Source organism: Euprymna scolopes, chromosome 26 (genome assembly GCF_053919585.1).
Source record: "Euprymna scolopes isolate OS-2025 chromosome 26, ASM5391958v1, whole genome shotgun sequence".
In the NCBI taxonomy this organism is placed as follows: domain Eukaryota; kingdom Metazoa; phylum Mollusca; class Cephalopoda; order Sepiida; family Sepiolidae; genus Euprymna; species Euprymna scolopes.
In genome coordinates, this window is record NC_136507.1 from 102,125,969 (window position 1) to 102,149,647 (window position 23,679).

At 30.2% G+C, this 23,679-nt stretch overlaps 1 protein-coding gene across 1 annotated transcript in view; it reads left to right on the forward strand.

Annotated features, from left to right (window-relative positions):
- The window catches only part of LOC145247880 (kelch-like protein 26), a 218,595-nt gene that overhangs the window by 165,295 nt on the left and 29,621 nt on the right, over nt 1–23,679 (forward strand). The window contains exon 5 of the mRNA XM_080109491.1: nt 18,394–18,509. Coding sequence (XP_079965617.1) covers nt 18,394–18,509 — 116 coding nt within the window. The remainder of the gene's footprint in view (nt 1–18,393; nt 18,510–23,679) is intronic.

Genomic DNA, 23,679 nt, shown 5'->3' on the forward strand with positions numbered 1-23,679 from the left:
CTATTCATATATTCATATAAAAATGACCGCGAAATACTATTCATATATTCATATAAAAAAGACCGCGATATACTATTCATATATTCATATAAAAAAGACCGCGAAATACTATTAATATATTCATATAAAAAAGACCGCGAAATACTATTCATATATTCATATAAAAAAGACCGCGAAATACTATTCATATATTCATATAAAAAAGACCGCGAAATACTATTCATATATTCATATAAAAAAGACCGCGAAATACTATTCATATATTCATATAAAAAAGACCACGAAATACTATTCATATATTCATATAAAAAAGACCGCGAAATACTATTCATATATTCATATAAAAATGACCGCGAAATACTATTCATATATTCATATAAAAAAGACCGCGAAATACTATTCATATATTCATATAAAAAAGACCGCGAAATACTATTCATATATTCATATAAAAATGACCGCGAAATACTATTCATATATTCATATAAAAAAGACCGCGAAATACTATTCATATATTCATATAAAAAAGACCGCGAAATACTATTCATATATTCATATAAAAAAGACCGCGAAATACTATTCATATATTCATATAAAAAAGACCGCGAAATACTATTCATATATTCATATAAAAAAGACCGCGAAATACTATTCATATATTCATATAAAAAACACCGCGAAATACTATTCATATATTCATATAAAAAAGACCGCGAAATACTATTCATATATTCATATAAAAAAGACCACGAAATACTATTCATATATTCATATAAAAAAGACCGCGAAATACTATTCATATATTCATATAAAAAAGACCGCGAAATACTATTCATATATTCATATAAAAAAGACCACGAAATACTATTCATATATTCATATAAAAAAGACCGCGAAATACTATTCATATATTCATATAAAAAAGACCGCGAAATACTATTCATATATTCATACAAAAAAGACCGCGAAATACTATTCATATATTCATATAAAAAAGACCGCTAAATACTATTCATATATTCATATAAAAAAGACCGCGAAATACTATTCATATATTCATACAAAAAAGACCGCGAAATACTATTCATATATTCATATAAAAAAGACCACGAAATACTATTCATATATTCATATAAAAAAGACCGCGAAATACTATTCATATATTCATATAAAAAAGACCGCGAAATACTGTTCATATATTCATATAAAAAAGACCGCGAAATACTATTCATATATTCATATAAAAAAGACCGTGAAATACTATTCATATATTGATATAAAAAAGACCGCGAAATACTATTTATATATTCATATAAAAAAGACCACGAAATACTATTCATATATTCATATAAAAAAGACCGCGAAATACTATTCATATATTCATATAAAAAAGACCGCGAAATACTATTCATATATTTATATAAAAAAGACCACGAAATACTATTCATATATTGATATAAAAAAGACCGCGAAATACTATTCATATATTCATATAAAAAAGACCGCGAAATACTATTCATATATTCATATAAAAAAGACCGCAACATACTATTAATATATTCATATAAAAAAGACCGCGAAATACTATTCATATATTCATATAAAAAAGACCACGAAATACTATTCATATATTCATATAAAAAAGACCACGAAATACTATTCATATATTCATATAAAAAAGACCACGAAATACTATTCATATATTCATATAAAAAAGACCGCGAAATACTATTCATATATTCATATAAAAAAGACTGCGAAATACTATTCATATATTCATATAAAAAAGACCGCGAAATACTATTCATATATTCATATAAAAAAGACCGCGAAATACTATTCATATATTCATATAAAAAAGACCGCGAAATACTATTCATATATTCATATAAAAAAGACCGCGAAATACTATTCATATATTCATATAAAAAAGACCGCGAAATACTATTCATATATTCATATAAAAAAGACCGCGAAATACTATTCATATATTCATATAAAAAAGACCGCGAAATACTATTCATATATTCATATAAAAAAGACCACGAAATACTATTCATATATTCATATAAAAAAGACCGCGAAATACTATTCATATATTCATATAAAAATGACCGCGAAATACTATTCATATATTCATATAAAAAACACCGCGAAATACTATTCATATATTCATATAAAAAACACCGCGAAATACTATTCATATATTCATATAAAAAAGACCACGAAATACTATTCATATATTCATATAAAAAAGACCGCGAAATACTATTCATATATTCATATAAAAAAGACCGCGAAATACTATTCATATATTCATATAAAAAAGACCACGAAATACTATTCATATATTCATATAAAAAAGACCGCGAAATACTATTCATATATTCATATAAAAAAGACCGCGAAATACTATTCATATATTCATACAAAAAAGACCGCGAAATACTATTCATATATTCATATAAAAAAGACCGCGAAATACTATTCATATATTCATATAAAAAAGACCGCGAAATACTATTCATATATTCATACAACAAAGACCGCGAAATACTATTCATATATTCATATAAAAAAGACCACGAAATACTATTCATATATTCATATAAAAAAGACCGCGAAATACTATTCATATATTCATATAAAAAAGACCGCGAAATACTATTCGTATATTCATATAAAAAAGACCGCGAAATACTATTCATATATTCATATAAAAAAGACCGCGAAATACTATTCATATATTCATATAAAAAAGACCGCGAAATAATATTCATATATTCATATAAAAAAGACCGTGAAATACTATTCATATATTGATATAAAAAAGACCGCGAAATACTATTCATATATTCATATAAAAAAGACCGCGAAATACTATTCATATATTCATATAAAAAAGACCGCGAAATACTATTCATATATTCATATAAAAAAGACCGCGAAATACTATTCATATATTCATATAAAAAAGACCGCGAAATACTATTCATATATTCATATAAAAAAGACCGCGAAATACTATTCATATATTCATATAAAAAAGACCGCGAAATACTATTCATATATTCATATAAAAAAGACCGCGAAATACTATTCATATATTCATATAAAAAAGACCGCGAAATACTATTCATATATTCATATAAAAAAGACCGTGAAATACTATTCATATATTGATATAAAAAAGACCGCGAAATACTATTCATATATTCATATAAAAAAGACCACGAAATACTATTCATATATTCATATAAAAAAGACCGCGAAATACTGTTCATATATTCATATAAAAAAGACCGCGAAATACTATTCATATATTCATATAAAAAAGACCGTGAAATACTATTCATATATTGATATAAAAAAGACCGCGAAATACTATTCATATATTCATATAAAAAAGACCACGAAATACTATTCATATATTCATATAAAAAAGACCGCGAAATACTATTCATATATTCATATAAAAAAGACCGCGAAATACTATTCATATATTCATATAAAAAAGACCGCGAAATACTATTCATATATTCATATAAAAAAGACCGCGAAATACTATTCATATATTCATATAAAAAAGATCGTGAAATACTATTCATATATTGATATAAAAAAGACCGCGAAATACTATTCATATATTCATATAAAAAAGACCGCGAAATACTATTCATATATTCATATAAAAAAGACCGCAAAATACTATTCATATATTCATATAAAAAAGACCGCGAAATACTATTCATATATTCATATAAAAAAGACCGCGAAATACTATTCATATATTCATATAAAAAAGACCGCGAAATACTATTCATATATTGATATAAAAAAGACCACGAAATACTATTCATATATTCATATAAAAAAGACCGCGAAATACTATTCATATATTCATATAAAAAAGACCGCGAAATACTATTCATATATTGATATAAAAAAGACCGCGAAATACTAATCATATATTCATATAAAAAAGACCGCGAAATACTATTCATATATTCATATAAAAAAGACCGCGAAATACTATTCATATATTCATATAAAAAAGACCGCGAAATACTATTCATATATTCATATAAAAAAGACCGCGAAATACTATTCATATATTCATATAAAAAAGACCGCGAAATACTATTCATATATTCATATAAAAAGACTACGAAATACTATTCATATATTCATATAAAAAAGACCGCGAAATACTATTCATATATTCATATAAAAATGACCGCGAAATACTATTCATATATTCATATAAAAATGACCGCGAAATACTATTCATATATTCATATAAAAAAGACCGCGAAATACTATTCATATATTCATATAAAAAAGACCGCGAAATACTATTCATATATTAATATAAAAAAGACCGCGAAATACTATTCATATATTCATATAAAAAAGACCGCGAAATACTATTCATATATTCATATAAAAAAGACCGTGAAATACTATTCATATATTGATATAAAAAAGACCGCGAAATACTATTCATATATTCATATAAAAAAGACCACGAAATACTATTCATATATTCATATAAAAAAGACCGCGAAATACTGTTCATATATTCATATAAAAAAGACCGCGAAATACTATTCATATATTCATATAAAAAAGACCGTGAAATACTATTCATATATTGATATAAAAAAGACCGCGAAATACTATTCATATATTCATATAAAAAAGACCACGAAATACTATTCATATATTCATATAAAAAAGACCGCGAAATACTATTCATATATTTATATAAAAAAGACCACGAAATACTATTTATATATTGATATAAAAAAGACCGCGAAATACTATTCATATATTCATATAAAAAAGACCGCGAAATACTATTCATATATTCATATAAAAAAGACCGCAACATACTATTCATATATTCATATAAAAAAGACCGCGAAATACTATTCATATATTCATATAAAAAAGACCGCGAAATACTATTCATATATTCATATAAAAAAGACCACGAAATACTATTCATATATTCATATAAAACAGACCACGAAATACTATTCATATATTCATATAAAAAAGACCGCGAAATACTATTCATATATTCATATAAAAAAGACCGCGAAATACTATTCATATATTCATATAAAAAAGACCGCGAAATACTATTCATATATTCATATAAAAAAGACCGCGAAATACTATTCATATATTCATATAAAAAAGACCGCGAAATACTATTCATATATTCATATAAAAAAGACCGCGAAATACTATTCATATATTCATACAAAAAAAGACCGCGAAATACTATTCATCTATTCATATAAAAAAGACTGCAAATACTATTCATATATTCATATAAAAAAGACCACGAAATACTATTCATATATTCATATAAAAAAGACCGCGAAATACTATTCATATATTCATATAAAAATGACCGCGAAATACTATTCATATATTCATATAAAAATGACCGCGAAATACTATTCATATATTCATATAAAAAAGACCGCGAAATACTATTCATATATTCATATAAAAAAGACCGCGAAATACTATTCATATATTCATATAAAAAAGACCGCGAAATACTATTCATATATTCATATAAAAAAGACCGCGAAATACTATTCATATATTCATATAAAAAAGACCGCGAAATACTATTCATATATTCATATAAAAAAGACCGCGAAATACTATTCATATATTCATATAAAAAAGACCACGAAATACTATTCATATATTCATATAAAAAAGACCACGAAATACTATTCATATATTCATATAAAAAAGACCGCGAAATACTATTCATATATTCATATAAAAATGACCGCGAAATACTATTCATATATTCATATAAAAATGACCGCGAAATACTATTCATATATTCATATAAAAAAGACCGCGATATACTATTCATATATTCATATAAAAAAGACCGCGAAATACTATTCATATATTCATATAAAAAAGACCGCGAAATACTATTCATATATTCATATAAAAAAGACCGCGAAATACTATTCATATATTCATATAAAAAAGACCGCGAAATACTATTCATATATTCATATAGAAAAGACCGCGAAATACTATTCATATATTCATATAAAAAAGACCACGAAATACTATTCATATATTCATATAAAAAAGACCGCGAAATACTATTCATATATTCATATAAAAAAGACCGCGAAATACTATTCATATATTCATATAAAAAAGACCGCGAAATACTATTCATATATTCATATAAAAAAGACAACAAAATACTATTCATATATTCATATAAAAAAGACCGCGAAATACTATTCATATATTCATATAAAAAAGACAACGAAATACTATTCATATATTCATATAAAAAAGACCGCGAAATACTATTCATATATTCATATAAAAAAGACCGCGAAATACTATTCATATATTCATATAAAAAGACCACAAAATACTATTCATATATTGGTTTAAAAATGACCGCCAAATACTATTCATATATTTATATAAAAAAGACCGCGAAATACTATTCATATATTGATATAAAAAGACCACAAAATACTATTCATATATTGGTTTAAAAATGACCGCCAAATACTATTCATATATTGATATAAAAAAGACCGCGAAATACTATTCATATATTCATATAAAAAGACCACAAAATACTATTCATATATTGGTTTAAAAATGACCGCCAAATACTATTCATATATTGATATAAAAAAATACCGCGATTTCAGTCGTCTCGCATTGTAACCTGCCTCTTCCCACTATAGAAGCGCAACTCATTTACATAAACAAAGCGACCACCGTTCATTGTGAAAGTTGCCAACATCTGTAAGTGAAACTCGTCCTGTGGATCCAATTGGGTTCGAACTTGGCATACTAAGGTCGTCTGTCTGCGTCGTCAACACTTTCCCACGGCCACCTTCTGGACAGTAAAAGCAGCCACATATTCACAACGGAAAGAAGAAAATTGATTTAAAATGTGGGCGAGAAAAAAATATTTTTTTTTAAGTTTTTGATGGAAATAATCTAACAGACATTTTAAATCTTCGAAATGTCTTGGCATTTTTTTTTATTATTTGCCTTTCTGTTGAAATTCTATTCTTGAACAAATCAAAGACATCTCATTACTTTTGTTGTTCTTATTTTTTCGGATAATAGAAATATCAATTTCCGCAATCGATAAAGATAAATTGTGAGCTTTTCAATTTGGTAGATTAAACAATTTTTATGATAATGACATCTCGTGTTTGTACATATATATATATATATATATATATATATATACTTGTGTGTGTATTTATTCACATATATATATACATATATGAATATATATATTTATACATGCACACACACATACACACACACTCATACACATATGTGTGTGTGTGTGTGTGTGTGTGTGTGTGTGTGTGTGTGTGTGTGTGTGTGTGTGTGTGTGTGTGTGTGTGTGTGTGTGTGTGTGTATGTGTGTGTGTGTGTGTGTGTGTGTGTGTGTGTGTGTGTGGGCAGACTGCCCGGCGTTTCCCGGTGTTTTCGTGTTATAATATACACATAAATATTATATTTATAATCATGCAGACTTTGTATTTATTATTATGGAATCAATATTCAATTGATTCTTATATTGTATCCAAATATATAGTAATCATTTCGAAAGTTATTTTAAAATATGGCTTCTGTGTCATCAGCTAGAATCGAAACTAAAGTGTTTCCAATCCAAGTCGTTATTAAGTGCTCCAGTGTAAGTCGTTATTTAGCGATATTCTATGTTCATTTGTTATGATTCGCCTATCAGTATAAACTCGGCAATATCAACAGCCAGACACAAAATAATAATAATGATAATAATAATAATAATAATAATAATAATAATAATAATAATAATAATAATAATAATAATAATGCGCGTGTGTTAACAGCCTTTAAAATATCAGGAAATAATAACTGATTAAGTAATATTTAACGCTGAGACCTTTTCAAAGCAAATCTTTCTACGTATTTTTAAAATGTTCGGAAGTTATGATCCCACCCCCACCCCGCCACTAAAAACGCTTGAAAAGATGCTAACGATTACATGCTCGTTACGTCGCCAAGAAGTGGGGTCTCAATTCACGTTAAATTTATATAGGAAAATGATCCCCCATGCTAAAATGTTACATTTTAATTATTTAAAAAAAAACTTCTTTTATATTATCTTTAAAGGCTGTTGAAATGTCCTAGCAACACAAAGTAGATTTTGATTTCTTTTTAGGAGGTCAACTACGCTGGAATAGGTTGTAAAAAACTCAAATATATTTTTTGATATGTAAAATAATTGATTTATTTAATATGCTTTTTTATATAAATTGATCAAGTAGTTTTTTTTACCTTAGAAAAACATATTTGCTTTGTTTATTGTTTGAAAATAATTCCAACTTGCAATCAAAAATACAAATAAAATAATTGTAAGAAAAATAATTTTGTACACGAAAAACGTAGGTTTTTTAATGAAGTCCTAATTTTAATCACGCACAACTTGAGCAAAGATTTCTTTTAATTTGAAGGTGCACCTGAACAATCTACTCACCTTTACAATTTTTTCACCTTTCGTCTTTTTTCACTTTTCTGTGGATTATTGGACACTAAGCTACCAGATTTAAAAAAAGAATTAAAAATCAATATTTAAAGATTTGGAAGGGGGTTCAGTTTCATGTACAATGTTCTAGAAAATCGATCCCCCATTTTCAGAACCTATTTACATCCCTGAATTGACGTTGGCTCCTTCATTATTATTTTGTTTTCTTTGTTTTTTGCGATTTTTCACTTTGAAAAAAGTTCCGTCTGCCCTCGCCCTCTCCCCTGTCATTATTTTTTATTTATTTATTTACGACTTTTCAAAATGGTGGTTTTGCATTTAACGATTTGGACTACTTTTTAAATAGTATAGTCTATCCGTTGGCCTTTAAGGCTAAGATGAAAAATGTTCAAAAAAAGGTGATTTTATAATATTATTTGCCTTTTATTGTCTTAAGAAAATATTTTTTAAGTGATGAGTAAAAAAAAATAAAATTCGGGAGGCCTCTAGAGCACTACTGCAAGCACTAATTAAAATTAAGAACGCCCTACTAAAAGCACTACTAAAACCAAGTTTCTACCTCCCCATCCTTCCAGAAAAAATATTTTTTTAAGTAAGGCTTGAAAAAAAATACATCGTCAGAATCCACAGGAGCGCTAGTAAAAGCGGTAAATATGGTTATAAGTATGATTATAGTAATATGTTGTATAGTTGTATTTATATATATAAAATAATAATAATAATAATAATAATAAAATAAGTAAAATAATATTAATAATAATAATAATAATAAAATAAGTAAAATAATAATAATAATAATAATAATAATAATAAAATAAGTAAAATAATAATAATAATAATAATAATAATAATAATAATAATAATAATAATAATAATGATAATAATGATAATAACGATACTGATCATATTAACAGTAATTTTATGGGGGTTATATCTGTTGTAAATTTAAATATATTAAAATTCAATAACAATAAGTCAACACGTTTAAACCGAAAAGATAAAATATTATAAGGATGCATACATAAAAGATGGGGGAAATTTAACAAAAATCATTATTAATATGCATTATAAGCATTATTATTATTATTATTATTATTATTATTATTATTATTATTATTATTATTATTATTATTTCCATCACAATAAATAAATAATTTATCCCTAAAATAATTATAAATATACAAAATGCCAATTACTATTTAGAAATTTAAAATTTAAACAGTTATCTCCCTTAGATCATTAAAAGTTTTTTTTAATAACAGTTCTTTCTCTTGCATTTTCATATTAGCGTCCACTAATAAGATAATTAAACATTTTTATTTACCTAGCATGTTTAAATTTGAAATTTCAAAGTCAACTGTAAATAATTATTTCAACCATTTGGGGCCAAAATACAACATGCACACTTATATACGGACGAACTTTAAAACAAATTTATAATGAAACTAAATAAATAAAAAACTTTTTTTAAAAAATTCTTGCTTTTTTTTCTATTTCTCCTAATTTTCTATGTTCGTTAACAACATAAAATTGACAACATTTTTCTTGTTTTTAAGTATTTTCAGACCTATCCACCTTACTAAAAAATGTTAGTTTTATTTTGGTGTCTTAACCCCTCCTCTCTTTGTGATTATGAGGAAACTATATTCAAAAACACAATCTTTGTCAATTATTGTCAATTTTAATAAAATGAATATCGTTTCCAAAATGATTGTACACTCAATTTGATTTTGTTTGTTCATCCTTTTGAAACTGATTCATAATTTAAAATTATTAATCTTTATATTCACTATATATATATATATATATATATATATATATATATATATATATATATATATATACTAGCTGTACCCGGCCACGCGTTGCTGTGGCTCAGTTTGTTAAAATGGAACACATGTGAAAGTAGAGAAAAGTTTGATTCTTTTTTTCAAGAGAATGTACAAATTATTTTTTTAACAGATGTTAAGAAAATAAACAGAAAAATACTTCCATCATTAATTATGCAAAAAAATAAATGAAATGTTGATTTAGTGTTTCAATATGCTTATAAATTACGATAAAACTTGCTGAGTATGCACTGTTTTACGGTTGTTGTAAAAATGGAACTGAAACTTAAATTTCGCTTCGTTTTAATCTTTCTTAATTTTTTAATTGTGCCCCCCCAAACGAATATAATCAAAACAGTAACATTCAACAATTGTACTTTATGTATATAAAACACAAAATATTTATTAAAAAAAAATTTTTTTTTTAAAGTTAATAACGAAAGGGAAATATTTCCATTTTTAAACGAAAAAGTCAGTTTGGTATATCTTTTTGTTATTTTTTACATAAGTCCAGCTTACCATTCACATTGGAAATGTCGACATTTATAGGTTGTCGGGTACGTTTACAATGAATAAACACACCAATCTAGTAGATGTATCAGAATTTTTGTAGGAATTTTTTACACCCCTATCACGAAACTGCGAATAAAATATAAAAATCTCGTAATTTCTCTTTTAAAAGTGGGTTGTTTATTTTCTTTATGGATTATACTTCCAAAATAAACTATTAAAGTTGTTTTAAAAGTAATAGAAATATTTTTTTATTCTTTAAAAAACAGTAATGAATTTTACGAACTCAATATTTTTCAATTTTTAAACTTTAAAAATCTATCAAAATTTTTCTATTGATTCTATTTTTACGATATTTTCAGGGTCAATGTGAAATTTCATGGTCTTTCCAATAAACCGAATATAATATTTTAGACAAACGTTTCTTTTAATTCACGCCCCCCCCATTTTCAAGTGTCTAGTAAAAAGTAAATAACTAATTTACACACAAAAGTTTTATATATCACAAATTGAAGAGAAAAGGTCAATAAATAATATATTCAGATTTAAAACAAAAAAGGAGTGTTTTTTTAGAAATTTACCTTTAAAGTCCGAAGTTAATACCTTTTTTTTTTAAAACATGTTTGTTTTTTGTTTTTTGTTTTTTAATGAAATCTTTGTCCTTGCTCCTTTAATTGGAAAAAAATTAGGGCTTGAGTTACATTTTTCGAGGAGTTATAAGCTTGGGAAGACTAGGTGGAATTATTCACTATTTTTCACGAAATTTCTTACACACCTACCAATCTACCCATGTTAAGAATGTCTTTCGGAATAGACACCCCTAACCTTGCCAGAATACCCGAAAAGCTATAAAGTTGACGTGTCAAATGTGAACGATGAGTTGGACGTAATGTAAAAATGTACCGAATTTAAAAGGGAACGAAATTCAAATTTCTGTTCCATTTTTACAACCGTAAAGCAGAGCATTTTATGCAATTTTTACCTAACTTACTGTATTAATGGTATTTTTTTTAAGCAAGAAAAAAAAAGGTAAATATCCAGATACGCTACTACAGAACACCGACCACTCTAATTTGGTTTTTTTATAGGTAATTGAGGTCGCTGACAACGAATCTGATAGTCAAACTTGGGGCAAATTTACTGTTTGCATGGTATTTACCCCTGAACCCACGAACTTCTTTCCACCATTTTGCAGCTTCCGTTTATGCTACGCGCATGCACGCTGTAGCATAAACGACGGCTTCACCAAGAAAACTACGTTGGGGGGAGGGGATTTTTTTTTCCAGGACATAGAATTTTCTAATTTTCAAAAATACATTATAGCGCTTTTTGGGTGGAAAATTTAAAATTAGCTGAAAAAAGAAATAAAATAAGAAAAGGAAAGCACACCAAGTTGGAGTAGGGGGGGGGTAAATTATCTGTTTTTTTTTGTTTGCTTGTTTGTTTGTTTTTTACCTGGAACATAGAATTTTCAAATTTTCCGTAAGTAACACACCGACATTTACCAATTAGAACACCATTTAACATTTTCCGAAGATTTTACTTTGTACATTGGGGACGCGAGCGGGGGGGGGCGGATGTGATGTTGGGGCGCGCGCGCCCCCCAACATCACATCCCCCCAAAAAAATTAGAGTGGTCGGTGTTCTGTAGTAGCATATCTGGATATTTACCAAAAAAATATTTAGGTTTGGCTATAAATTCCTAAACTCATTTCACCCTAAATAATTTAGGTGACTGAAATAGGAATCTAATTGAATCTTTAATTTTCTGAATAGTATGCGAGAATTCATTTTTCTTCGAGTTATATCGAATTCATTAATACGGACTTTAGGGGCTTTTTTCGTAATGTTACTGTAAAAATTATTTTTTATTGTTACAAATTACGATGCTTTAAAAAAAGCAAAAATAAATTCTTGCATTTTTTATTTACTACTGAAAACCATAACTTTAGTAAAGGTATTTTTTGTTTAAACAAAATAAAACATTTTCACTAAGAGTTAAGTAAAAATAATTAGTTCATTATATTCTGCGATCATTATTTGAAAAATACTGCAATTTTCATTAAAATTCGTTAATTTCCTGATTTTGGTGAATTTTTAAGTAAAGGGAGGAGTCAAAATGTGTATACACTTTGAGCGTCGGCAAGCGACCACGTGTGGTTAATTTAAATTAAATTTCAATCACATGGTTACATTATCAATAATCATGTAATTAAACCCATTGAAAATTTACCGATATTGTAAACACATTCTGTTTACATTAAGCCTGTAGTGTTTTTTTAGTGATGCAATGTTGTCAACTAAGATTTTAAAAAAACCCGCGAGATCAGGAGAATCCTACAATAAAAAATTATAAATATAGTATATTCAATATATAAAATGTTCCGTGTTTTCTCACTATATGTTTCTGGAATTATATTGAAGCGGTTAGCTCCCCAGAAGGCTTACATATTTTATCAGCTAGTTTTGCCTGTTTTTTTTCAGAGAGGGTATTTTTTTTGCAGGAAACAAATCATAAACTCAAACTTTTTATAATAAAAGTTAAATTGAAATATACTGCAAATTAAACATCACAATAATGGTGCAACATATTTTGAAATTAGAAAAATAAAAAACAAAAAAACTTTGTTTTAGCATAGCAAGCGACAAACTTTTTTTTGGCCTTATATAATAAAGAAAAGATGTGTAAATTAAAAAATTTGGAAGATAAACAAATGAATTATGTTTTTTTTGTTTTTCTTTTACTTATCGAGTTAACAGAAAATGAAATCTTTCGTCAATTCGTGGCTGTGAAATGAATCGAACCGGAAGTTCAGTTTTATCAACAGAACAGATTCGCAGTAACGGTTAAAAAAATATATTTATTTTATTTAATGTTTTAATAATTCGCGATGTAAATTTATTTTAATAACATAAAAACATACCTCGACTCTAAAGATGGGTTGTCTGAAAATTTCAAATAAATTGGTAACGTAGAAATATTGTTTCATTCGTTTGTAACGAACCAAATTTACATTTTATATATATATATATATATATATATATAGAGAGAGAGAGAGAGAGAGAGAGAGAGAGAGAGAGAGCTCAATTACGCGATTTCCTTGGATTTTACTTGTGCGAATGGAAAATTAAATTAACTTTATTGGACTTACATTTTTGGATTTTTCCGTCATTGAATACTTTACCTTTCGCCTGACTATCCATTCACGTAAATCACATTTTTCTTCGCCATATTCCCTCTGCTTCACTTTTTGTTATCAAGTAAGATCTTTGACTTACTTGTAGTTTCATCAAATACTTTTGTATGCAAAATCCGATCCCGCATTTTGCTAATTCCTACCCTCTGATGAGAAGGAAAGTATTTCTTCGAAACTACGCGGTTTAAGGACTATCCACTTATTAAGTGTTTCCTTTTCAGATTAAATATGTTTTAACTCTTTTCAAAGTGTTTTTTAACATGTTTTATATACTATTTGCTCTTATATATATATATATATATATATATATATATATATATATATATATATATATATATATATATGACTACTTCATTTAATCACATAAATTAATATACGGAAGTATAATGTTACGGGTAAAACTTTAAGTATTTACTTCAACAGTGCTCAATACATAGGTAGAGCTAGGTAGTAATAAAATACATATGGCAATTAAGTGTGACGAATTCTAACGTGAATGAAACGCGGAATATTCTGTGTAGCTTAATTGCCATATAAATATATTACAATAGAAAATGCGAGTATGAAAAGTAATATGGTTTAGCTTAAACATGGAAAAGTAAAGAACTAGTTGTTAAAAAAGGAAAAGAAAAGGACAAGATATTCTAGTAAAAAATATAATAAATTTATAACTTAAAATATTGCAGCATTAAGAATAAATTATATAATGTTATAAATTGAATTTTTAAAAATTCTTAATGATGCAATATTGTAATCCATGATTTTTCCAGGCTTCCAGTAAATTCATTTGTTCTTCGTTTAATTTCAGTCTTATTATTTTGCCCATATAAACACATATATAATAACAATGTACGACACTCGGCTCCTTTCAATAAAATCCCCCAATTATCTCCCTTTCATTCTTTCATTCTCTCTGTTTCACTTGTGACTTATCTTTTCGCCACAGCAGTGAATTAGTAGTATCAGTATTCGCTGAAGCGACGTAGTTGCTACGGAAAAAAGTGTCGCTCACCTCCGTACATTTTTTTTTACATGGAGTTCACCAATTATCAAGGCTCAAGGGCCACTCGGGGATAAGGGTTATTGTGTGTACAGTAATCAATGGGATAGTGTAGTAATAGTATTGGAGAATTGATGAAGTGTCATTACTTAAGGACACGGTTCATTAGAAATTTGTTTGTGTTGGACTTGAAGACATCCAGGTTGAAGTCGGGAGGGAAACTGACAAGCGGAACAGAGTTCCACAGGCGTGCAGTTCTAAGAAATAAGCTTTGTTCATGGAATCCACGTTTTGATTTAGGCACAGATAAGGAGTGGGGAAAATTATTGACGGTGGTTTCAGCTAGTTGGGTGTTTTTTAAAAAGATTGGCGGAGACCAGAGAATGGAGCTCAGACGAGTACTTGCCATGGAAATAACGATAGAACAAAGATAGGCTCGCTACGTCTCTTCTGTGGGAAAGAAGTTGCAGGGAAGAGAAAAGGGCATCCCCCACCAAGCCACGAAGTCTATTTTGTACTCTGTCAAGGCATGATAGGCTGTTTTAGCAGCTCCTGTCCAGATGTGGCAGCAGTACTTCATCCTTGGACGTACTTGGCTTTTATATAGATAGAGAATTGCATCAGTAGTGAGATATCTTCTGGAGCGGTAGAAGGATCCCACCATTTTCCCAGCGACCTTGGCCACAGACTTGATGTATGGGTTCCATTTAAGATCAGGAGTAAAGGTCAAACCCAGAAGCTTATCAAAACATGGAGCCTCCCCTAGACGAGAGCCATCCATCCCAATTGATGCCAGATGGGGATCAGAGCGTTTATGATGTAGAGATAGGAGCTTGGTTTTAGATGCATTAAAGGTAACCAGCCACCTCTCCCCCACTGTACCACGCGCTCAAGATCAGAGGAGAGAGAATCAGAGAGATTATCAATATTTACGGCCTTTGATGTGTTGCCATAGATAGTCGTGTCATCAGCATAGATGTCAACGAAAGATTTTAGTATGTGTTTAGGGAGATCGTTGATGTAAATCAAGAAGAGAGTTGGGCCCAGTATGGACTCCTGAGGGACTCCAGCATTAATACTGTGGGCCTCTGATTTCTGCCCATCAACCGCTATTCTTATGAACCTATCAGAGAGAAATGATTTAATGATCGAGAAAACATTTTCATTTATACCGTAGCGGGAAATCTTGTGTAGTAGGCCTTTATACCAAACCTTATCGAAGGCCTTTGATATGTCAAGAGCAATTGCCCTAGAAATGGAGCCTTTGTCGAGAGATTCGGTAATCCTATGAGATATAACCGTTAGCACATCTGCTGTAGATCTAGCAGAACGGAAACCATATTGCGTGTCGCTAAGAAGGTTATTTCTGCTGAGGTGGTTGACTACTTCTCTATTTATTGTGGATTCCAGCAACTTACTCATGACACACAGGAGACTTATTGGTATGTACTGAGAGGGAGATGACTTATCACCTGAATTATTAAATACAGGGGATACTGATGTGGTTTTCCAGGGTGTTGGGAAGCACTTCTCCTTAAGGCAACGCTTAAAAAGTTTGGTAAGTATGGGGGCAAGTTCTGGTTGTAATTTTTTAACACTATAATTGAAATACCATCAGGACCAGTTGCTTCACTGGAGTCAAGGTCCTTGATTAGCTTGGACGTCCTGAGAGCAGCTTTAGTTTCAGTACATCTATTACGTTGGTAGCTATGGAAAAAGTGATTTCTGTGTGCGATGGCAGCAGCACACTCAGGGGAGAACCATGGCTGGCTGTTAGGTTTTTGTTGGAATTTTTTGGATGGCATGAATCAGACTATGCCTAAAATTAACCATTCCGTCAGTTCTGATACTATAGAGGAGACATCCTTTTTAAACATGGAATGGAGAGGTAGATCAGATATGAATGTACGGAAGCTATCCCAGTCCGCCATAGAGTATCGGTATACAGTACGGTGGAGAGGTACGTCTGTAGATTTATTATATTTAATTTTTAGCTTAACTGATACAACGCAGTGGTCGGAGGATCCCAGAGGAGATAGAACGGAACATGAGCATAGCTCAGGGAAAGTGGATAGAAAAAGGTCTAGAAGGCTTACGTACTGACCGGTAGTATCGGGCACACGGGTGGGCTCGCGAACAATTTGAGTGAGGTCATAGGCAATGGCAAAATCATGACAAAACCTCCCCTCATCATCAGTCTTATTTGAGTGGGTCAGCCATTCCACATTATGGACATTGAAGTCACCCCAAATGTGAATGTTAGCCGAGGGATGAGCAGACAGGATGTGGTCAATTTTCTATGATAATCTCTTAAAGACAGTAGCTCCGTTGTTGTTGGGGCGATAGAGGACAAATATAAATGCGGTGGTGTAGGCAAGTGCAACTCGGAAGCACATATAAGGTAGATTAGGGTCTTCTCTGGAGATATCCCTGCCACACGGGAAGCCATCTTTAATATTCCATGACCGTGGCGATCTTGGGGGTCAGATTTAGATGTTAAGTTAGAGTATCCTTTAATTATGAACTCATCTAGGGAGTTGGTCGGTCCTATTCCAGTTTCGCTTAGAAAGAATGTCAGGTTTCGTCTCCTGTAATTGGGTTTCAACCTCTGGAAGGTTAGAACGTAGATCCCTGATGTTGGAGAAGGAGACATGGTAGTAGGGGTCTACGTTGAAGGATGGGGTTCTGAACACCAGAAAATTAATCATAACTTTTGTTTTATTGAACGAAAATTGAACTTTTTTTTTCTTCGCAATATAGCTGAGAAGGTGATCTATAAACTGTAATAATTGTTTGAAATTTGGTTGAGAAATGAGTGAGCGGTGAAGCTTTAAAGAAGTTCTAAATTACTAAAACTGCTACTTAACCATATATTCAAATGCGGTAGTAGTTGAATGATATATACTTAGTTATATTTTTTGAAAAAAGGATTCTAGCAGATTGCTCTGTTATAAGAAAAAACAATCCGAAAATAAGAGCGTATTACTTATATTTTATTTTCATAAAGTTTAGATACCATAGAGACCGTTTTTGATACTCATATCATGCTCTCTTCGTATCGGCTGAAACCGACGGTACCGATAACTTATCTCATCTAAACTTCTACATGTAAAAAAATATGTAGATTACAATGCATTACATTTGTTGGTGTTTTTTTTTTAATTTTAGTAGTATTTTAATTTTAACTAGTATTTTAATTTTAACTAGTATTTTAATTTTAACTATTTTGACAACGGTTGAATAATCAGTTATATTGATATATGATTGTTTTCTTTTCTCTAGGATATTCAAAGACAAGAAATGGCATGAATTGGATGACAATTTTCCACAGACGTTATCAACTAGTTTGGACAAAACTGCATTGATTTCTGTTGGGGAAACTGTTTTTGTGATTGGAGGTTAGTTGATTGATATTAATTGATAATCAATTTCCTTTTTCAGTGTGAATATTTCGCATCTGATTTTGGCTTCAGACATCAACAGAAGTTGTACATGCGTAGCATAGCTGGAGTGCTTTTCAATCGCTTGAGTGTATCAATTTCGTCAGCAGAATTCAATAGTTGAATTTTTGTAGTCGCAGTGGTGATGTGGCAGCCGAAGTTTCCAGTATATCTTATCTTTATTGGCACCTTCTTACTTTTTACTAACATCTCCTGCAAACGTTACAATAATAATAATAATAATAATAATAATAATAATAATAATAATAATAATAATAATAAATATAATAATAATAATAATAAGAAGAAGAAGAAGAAGAAGAAGAAGAAGAAGAAGAAGAATACTCTGAAAGTTTACACCTCTGTTGGAGACGGCCCTCCATGAGATTAATGGACTATTTTATGACGTCACTTCCTTTGGTGACATCACTTCCGGTTTCGAGTACCGGTGCCCGGGAATAAGAGATTGGCACGCGGCCAAGGAGGTCGTGTGTAAAACGCCCGCATTTGAGGAATGGTATTGCTCAACTTGCTTTTGCCTGTAATATATGTGCATACATGTTCGTTCCTAAAAATCCTTCGTTCTTATTACTATTTAATCCCTTAACAATCTTCAACTCTAGTGAAAAGCTTCTAAAGGGTGTGTCAAATTTTTTAAAATTACAAGAGAGCGAAGGAGAAAGAAGCAAGGAATTTAAAGTAATAAAATAAAAAAAGACGAAAGAAAAGTGGTTGGAGAAAAAAATGGCAAGTTCAGTAGAGATTTACCAGAAGTTGACAAGGAAAAAACTGAGGATGGTTGTCAAAAAATAAATTAACCGCGAAGAGTTAGTGGTAAATCTGGGAATGTGATTAATAACCTGCGTTGCTGTAAACCTTAGTCTCATGCTGTCAATAAATAAATCTGACTTTTTTTTCAGTTTTTGTTTTCAAGAAAAAGAATTAAAGGAATCGTTTTTGGAATCGGAAATTTGGTTCAGTTTTTTTTTATTGCAATATCGATTTCGATATCATAAAAAGTCTAGATTTTTCTGATTTAGATTAATCGTCCCAACACTAATATATGTGTTCCAGTTGCGATCCAAATCCAACTTCTTTCGGGCCTTCAATATAAATTGTTGAGGAGGCTGAATTTTGAACGAGATCACAGCTGAAACATGTATGCACATATGTAGCCAATATTATTTATACAGTAAATCAACAGGCAAAAATCACCGCTCACACAAATGCTTCCAATTGACTTTGCCGCTTCTCAAACGTCAAATGATTTCTCCTTCCTCTCCCACCCACAAGTTACCTGTTTTTATGAGGCACGCACACATGATCCCGCGAGACTACGTCACGGCCTCCATGATGGACTCTTTCTTTTTTTCTCGACGCGTGCGACTCACAGGACAGACAGAAACGATGACGTTTGTATGGTAAGCCATTTTCTCCACAATTTATATAACTAAATATATTCTGATTTGGCACTTTCTTACTAGAAAAGTATTTGTGTATAGAAAACTGACCTATTCAAAGAACTCCAACATCTATTAAACTGTAGGAGAAAAATAGCGAACAACTGTGTAGACAGGATAAACTTTACTCTAGGATAGTGATACATAAATAATTTTAAAATTAACAATAAACAATAGAAAATAATAGTAATAATAATAATAATTTATTAATTAATTAATTTAATTTAATTAAACAACATAAAATAAAATAAACATATATATTCGTTTAGTAAATAATTTTATTAATAAAACTAACATAATATCTGAAATATAAACCAAACACAAAATAACGTATCTAACTACATCTAGGTTGAAAGTAGGTCAGCTCTCTGTACACAAACGGATATAACTAACCCCTTCCGAGAAAACATACAAAGGGAAAAGATGAATCATAGGTCAACTGTACCTTTGTCCTGTAAGTGCCCGACCATTGGCTGATTAGGATGGGCGCGGTTAAAACTAAGAAGCTGATTCACTAACTATCAAATTCAATACCATGTGTTTATATGAAAATGCTCGATAACCAAAACTCTTCGCATAAGCCTGACGAATTCTCACGATTCTATGTAACTTAATTGCCATATATATTTTCATAACTTACCACTTAGCTCTACCTATGTATTGAGCACTGTTGAATTAAATACTGAAAATTTGCGCATAAAATTATATCTTCTAATATTAATTTAATGATAAATAGATAATAAATATAATTATATCTTCTTATATTAATTTAATGTGATTAAATGAAATAGTAATATGTATAAGTATATGTATATATATATATATGTATATCCATATGTATATATGTGTAAATATATGTATATGCATATATATATGCATATATATGCATATATATATATGTATATATATGTATACATTCATTGATATATATATAGACATGTTATATATCATTTTGAAGCATAACTTCATTCATAAAAAACTTTATTAATCGAAATAAGAATCATCAGAATCAACACATTTTTGCCAGCGAGAAACAAGTTTATTTATCCCATTAGCATAGAAATCCGGAGTTCCGGAAGCGATGAAGTCATTAAAGGCCGAGTCGGCATTCTCTCGGCTTTTGACGCATTTATCGCACAGGAAGTTGTCGAGATGCTTTAAAAAGTGATAATCGGTGGACGAGAGGTCCGGTGAAGATGGCAGATGAAGCAGAGTCTCGTAGTCAAATTCGTTCAGCTTCTGCAGGGTCAGTTGAGCAACATTCGGGATAGCGTTGTCATGTAGGAGAATTGGTCCCTTCATATTGACCAATCTCGGTCACATACGTTGGAGCTTCTGATGCATTTCGTCAATTTGCCCGAAGTACTTCTCTGCCGTAATCGTTTCGCCCGGATTCAAGAAGATGAATTGATGAGACTGGCCGCAGAGCACCAAACAGTCATAACTTTTTTTTTTTTTTTTTTTTTTGTAATTTCGGCTTCAGGAAGTGTTGTGGAGCTTCTCCAGCTATCAACCACTGCGCTGAATGTCGCCGATTATCGTAGAGGATCCACTTCACACGTCACAATCCGCTCGAGAAATGGACTGTTTTTGTTGCACAGAAGCGTAGCAGACACCTCAAAACGACGATTTTTCTGATTATCGTTCAAATCATGCGGCACTAATTCATCCACTTTTTAGAATTCCATATTTGCTTTAAATGGCGATCGACTGTTGAGTGGTCGACACAAGTTCAACAGCAACTTCTCGTGTGATTTTTCGAGGATTGGCTTTAATTAAGCCGTAGTTGGCCGGCTGCAACTGTCTTCATCCTCGATGTTCTCGTCACCATTGCGAAATTTCTTGAACCACCTTTGTGCCACACATTCGTTAGTGGTATCTAGGCCAAACATATAATTGATATCATGAGCTGTCTCAGCAGCTTTTCGGCCTAGTTTGAACTTAAACAGGAAAATCGTGTGGATTTGAATTTTTCACATGCTGTCGAAAAGCTTGCAAAAACATGAACATATTGAAAACAATAACGAAAAACACGATTCAATACAGCGAAAATCGCCCTTCAAAATGATATATAACATGGTTATACATATATCAATGAATTAATTCAAAAGTCTATAATATAAATGTCACCTGTCTGTTAATCTGTATGTATGTATGTATGTATGTATGTATGTATGTATGTATGTATGTATGTATGTATGTATGTATGCATGTATGTACGTATGTATGTATGTATGTGTGTATGTCTGGCTAAAACTTTCGACAAAGGCGTCGGATTTTCACGAGATTGGTATCGTTTTGAAGCTCGACCCTTTGGACGACAAATATCGAAAAATTGGCTGAGAACATATATTCCTTCACCATCAACTGAGCACTTTTCTACAAAGAGGGGTCACTTTTTTTGGCCGAAATTTTCGAAAGTCATCCCCTCTTTTCGATTAACTAGCCTTAATTTAAACATTCGTCACTTCCGATTTGGCGATGAACGCAACAACAAACACGTCACGGTTTTTTTGGGGGGGTCACGTTCTTTTCCTCCTTTACAGTATGGGTTTGAGCCTGCCTGCATACTACCATACTGCAATAGTATTGAGCACTTCAGGTTTTTACTAATTACCACTTTTACCAAATATATATATATATATATATATATATATATATATATATATATATATACTTTGCTCGTAAGATGATTGATTCAAAAATGATAGCCTTGTGCCGTTCATTTCTCTTTTGTTTTTGTTTACTTTTCCCTTCCCTCCTTCTCTTTATTTATTTCTTTCTTTCTCTTTATCCAACAGTAAAAAAACTTTTCTTTGTTATTATACAACTTGTATTCAGGACAATATGAAGAGCCGTTTGCTTTTTTTGGATGATTGATTTAAAAATTATGGCCTTGTGCCATCCATTTCTCTTACTTTCCTTGTTCCTTTGTTATTGTTTACTAATTTCGTCAAGACGATTTGAAAAGCCGTTTACTTTCCTCGGATAACTGATTTAAAAATGATTGAATCATCTTCTTTCTCCAACGGTAAAAAGTTTCCATTTTCTCTCCGTTATTCAAATAACTGATTTAACGCCTGGCTTAGACGATTAGGAATAAAATCCGCTTTTTATTCCCCGCAATTTTCGGATGTCATCTAGGATGAAAATCCAATCCTTTTCGCTCCATGAGAATTACTAAGAATGACTGGCAATAACTTTTGTTCACAATCTTCACGATTGTTAAAACAATCGTCCCACGTGGTGATTTCTTCGCTAAAATCAATCGGCCGATCAGATTCTAGTATTTGTTGCAAAGCGCCATTTCTAAAAGTAGCTTTCGTAAAGTCTAGACTCCTTAATCATAACGTCAGATTGTCGAATTTGTTTCTCTGCGTATGTCAAAGGGTCAAAACTGAAAAAATTCACCTTGACAGAAGTAAACGTGTTACTTCTGTGCAAAAAGAAAAAAATGTAAATTTAATATTTACACATCTGAACGTAACGACTTTTATTCTATAAATAGATAGGCACACGTCCACAAGTAATCCGGAAATAGAAATCTTCTTACGCTCTAGAAAGACACGACAATCTGCCAGTTGGCAAAAAGACGCCGGACCATTATGGCAAACACGTTAAGTATTTTTAAAATTCATCCTAAATGTTTTCATGTTACCTTGTTTAAA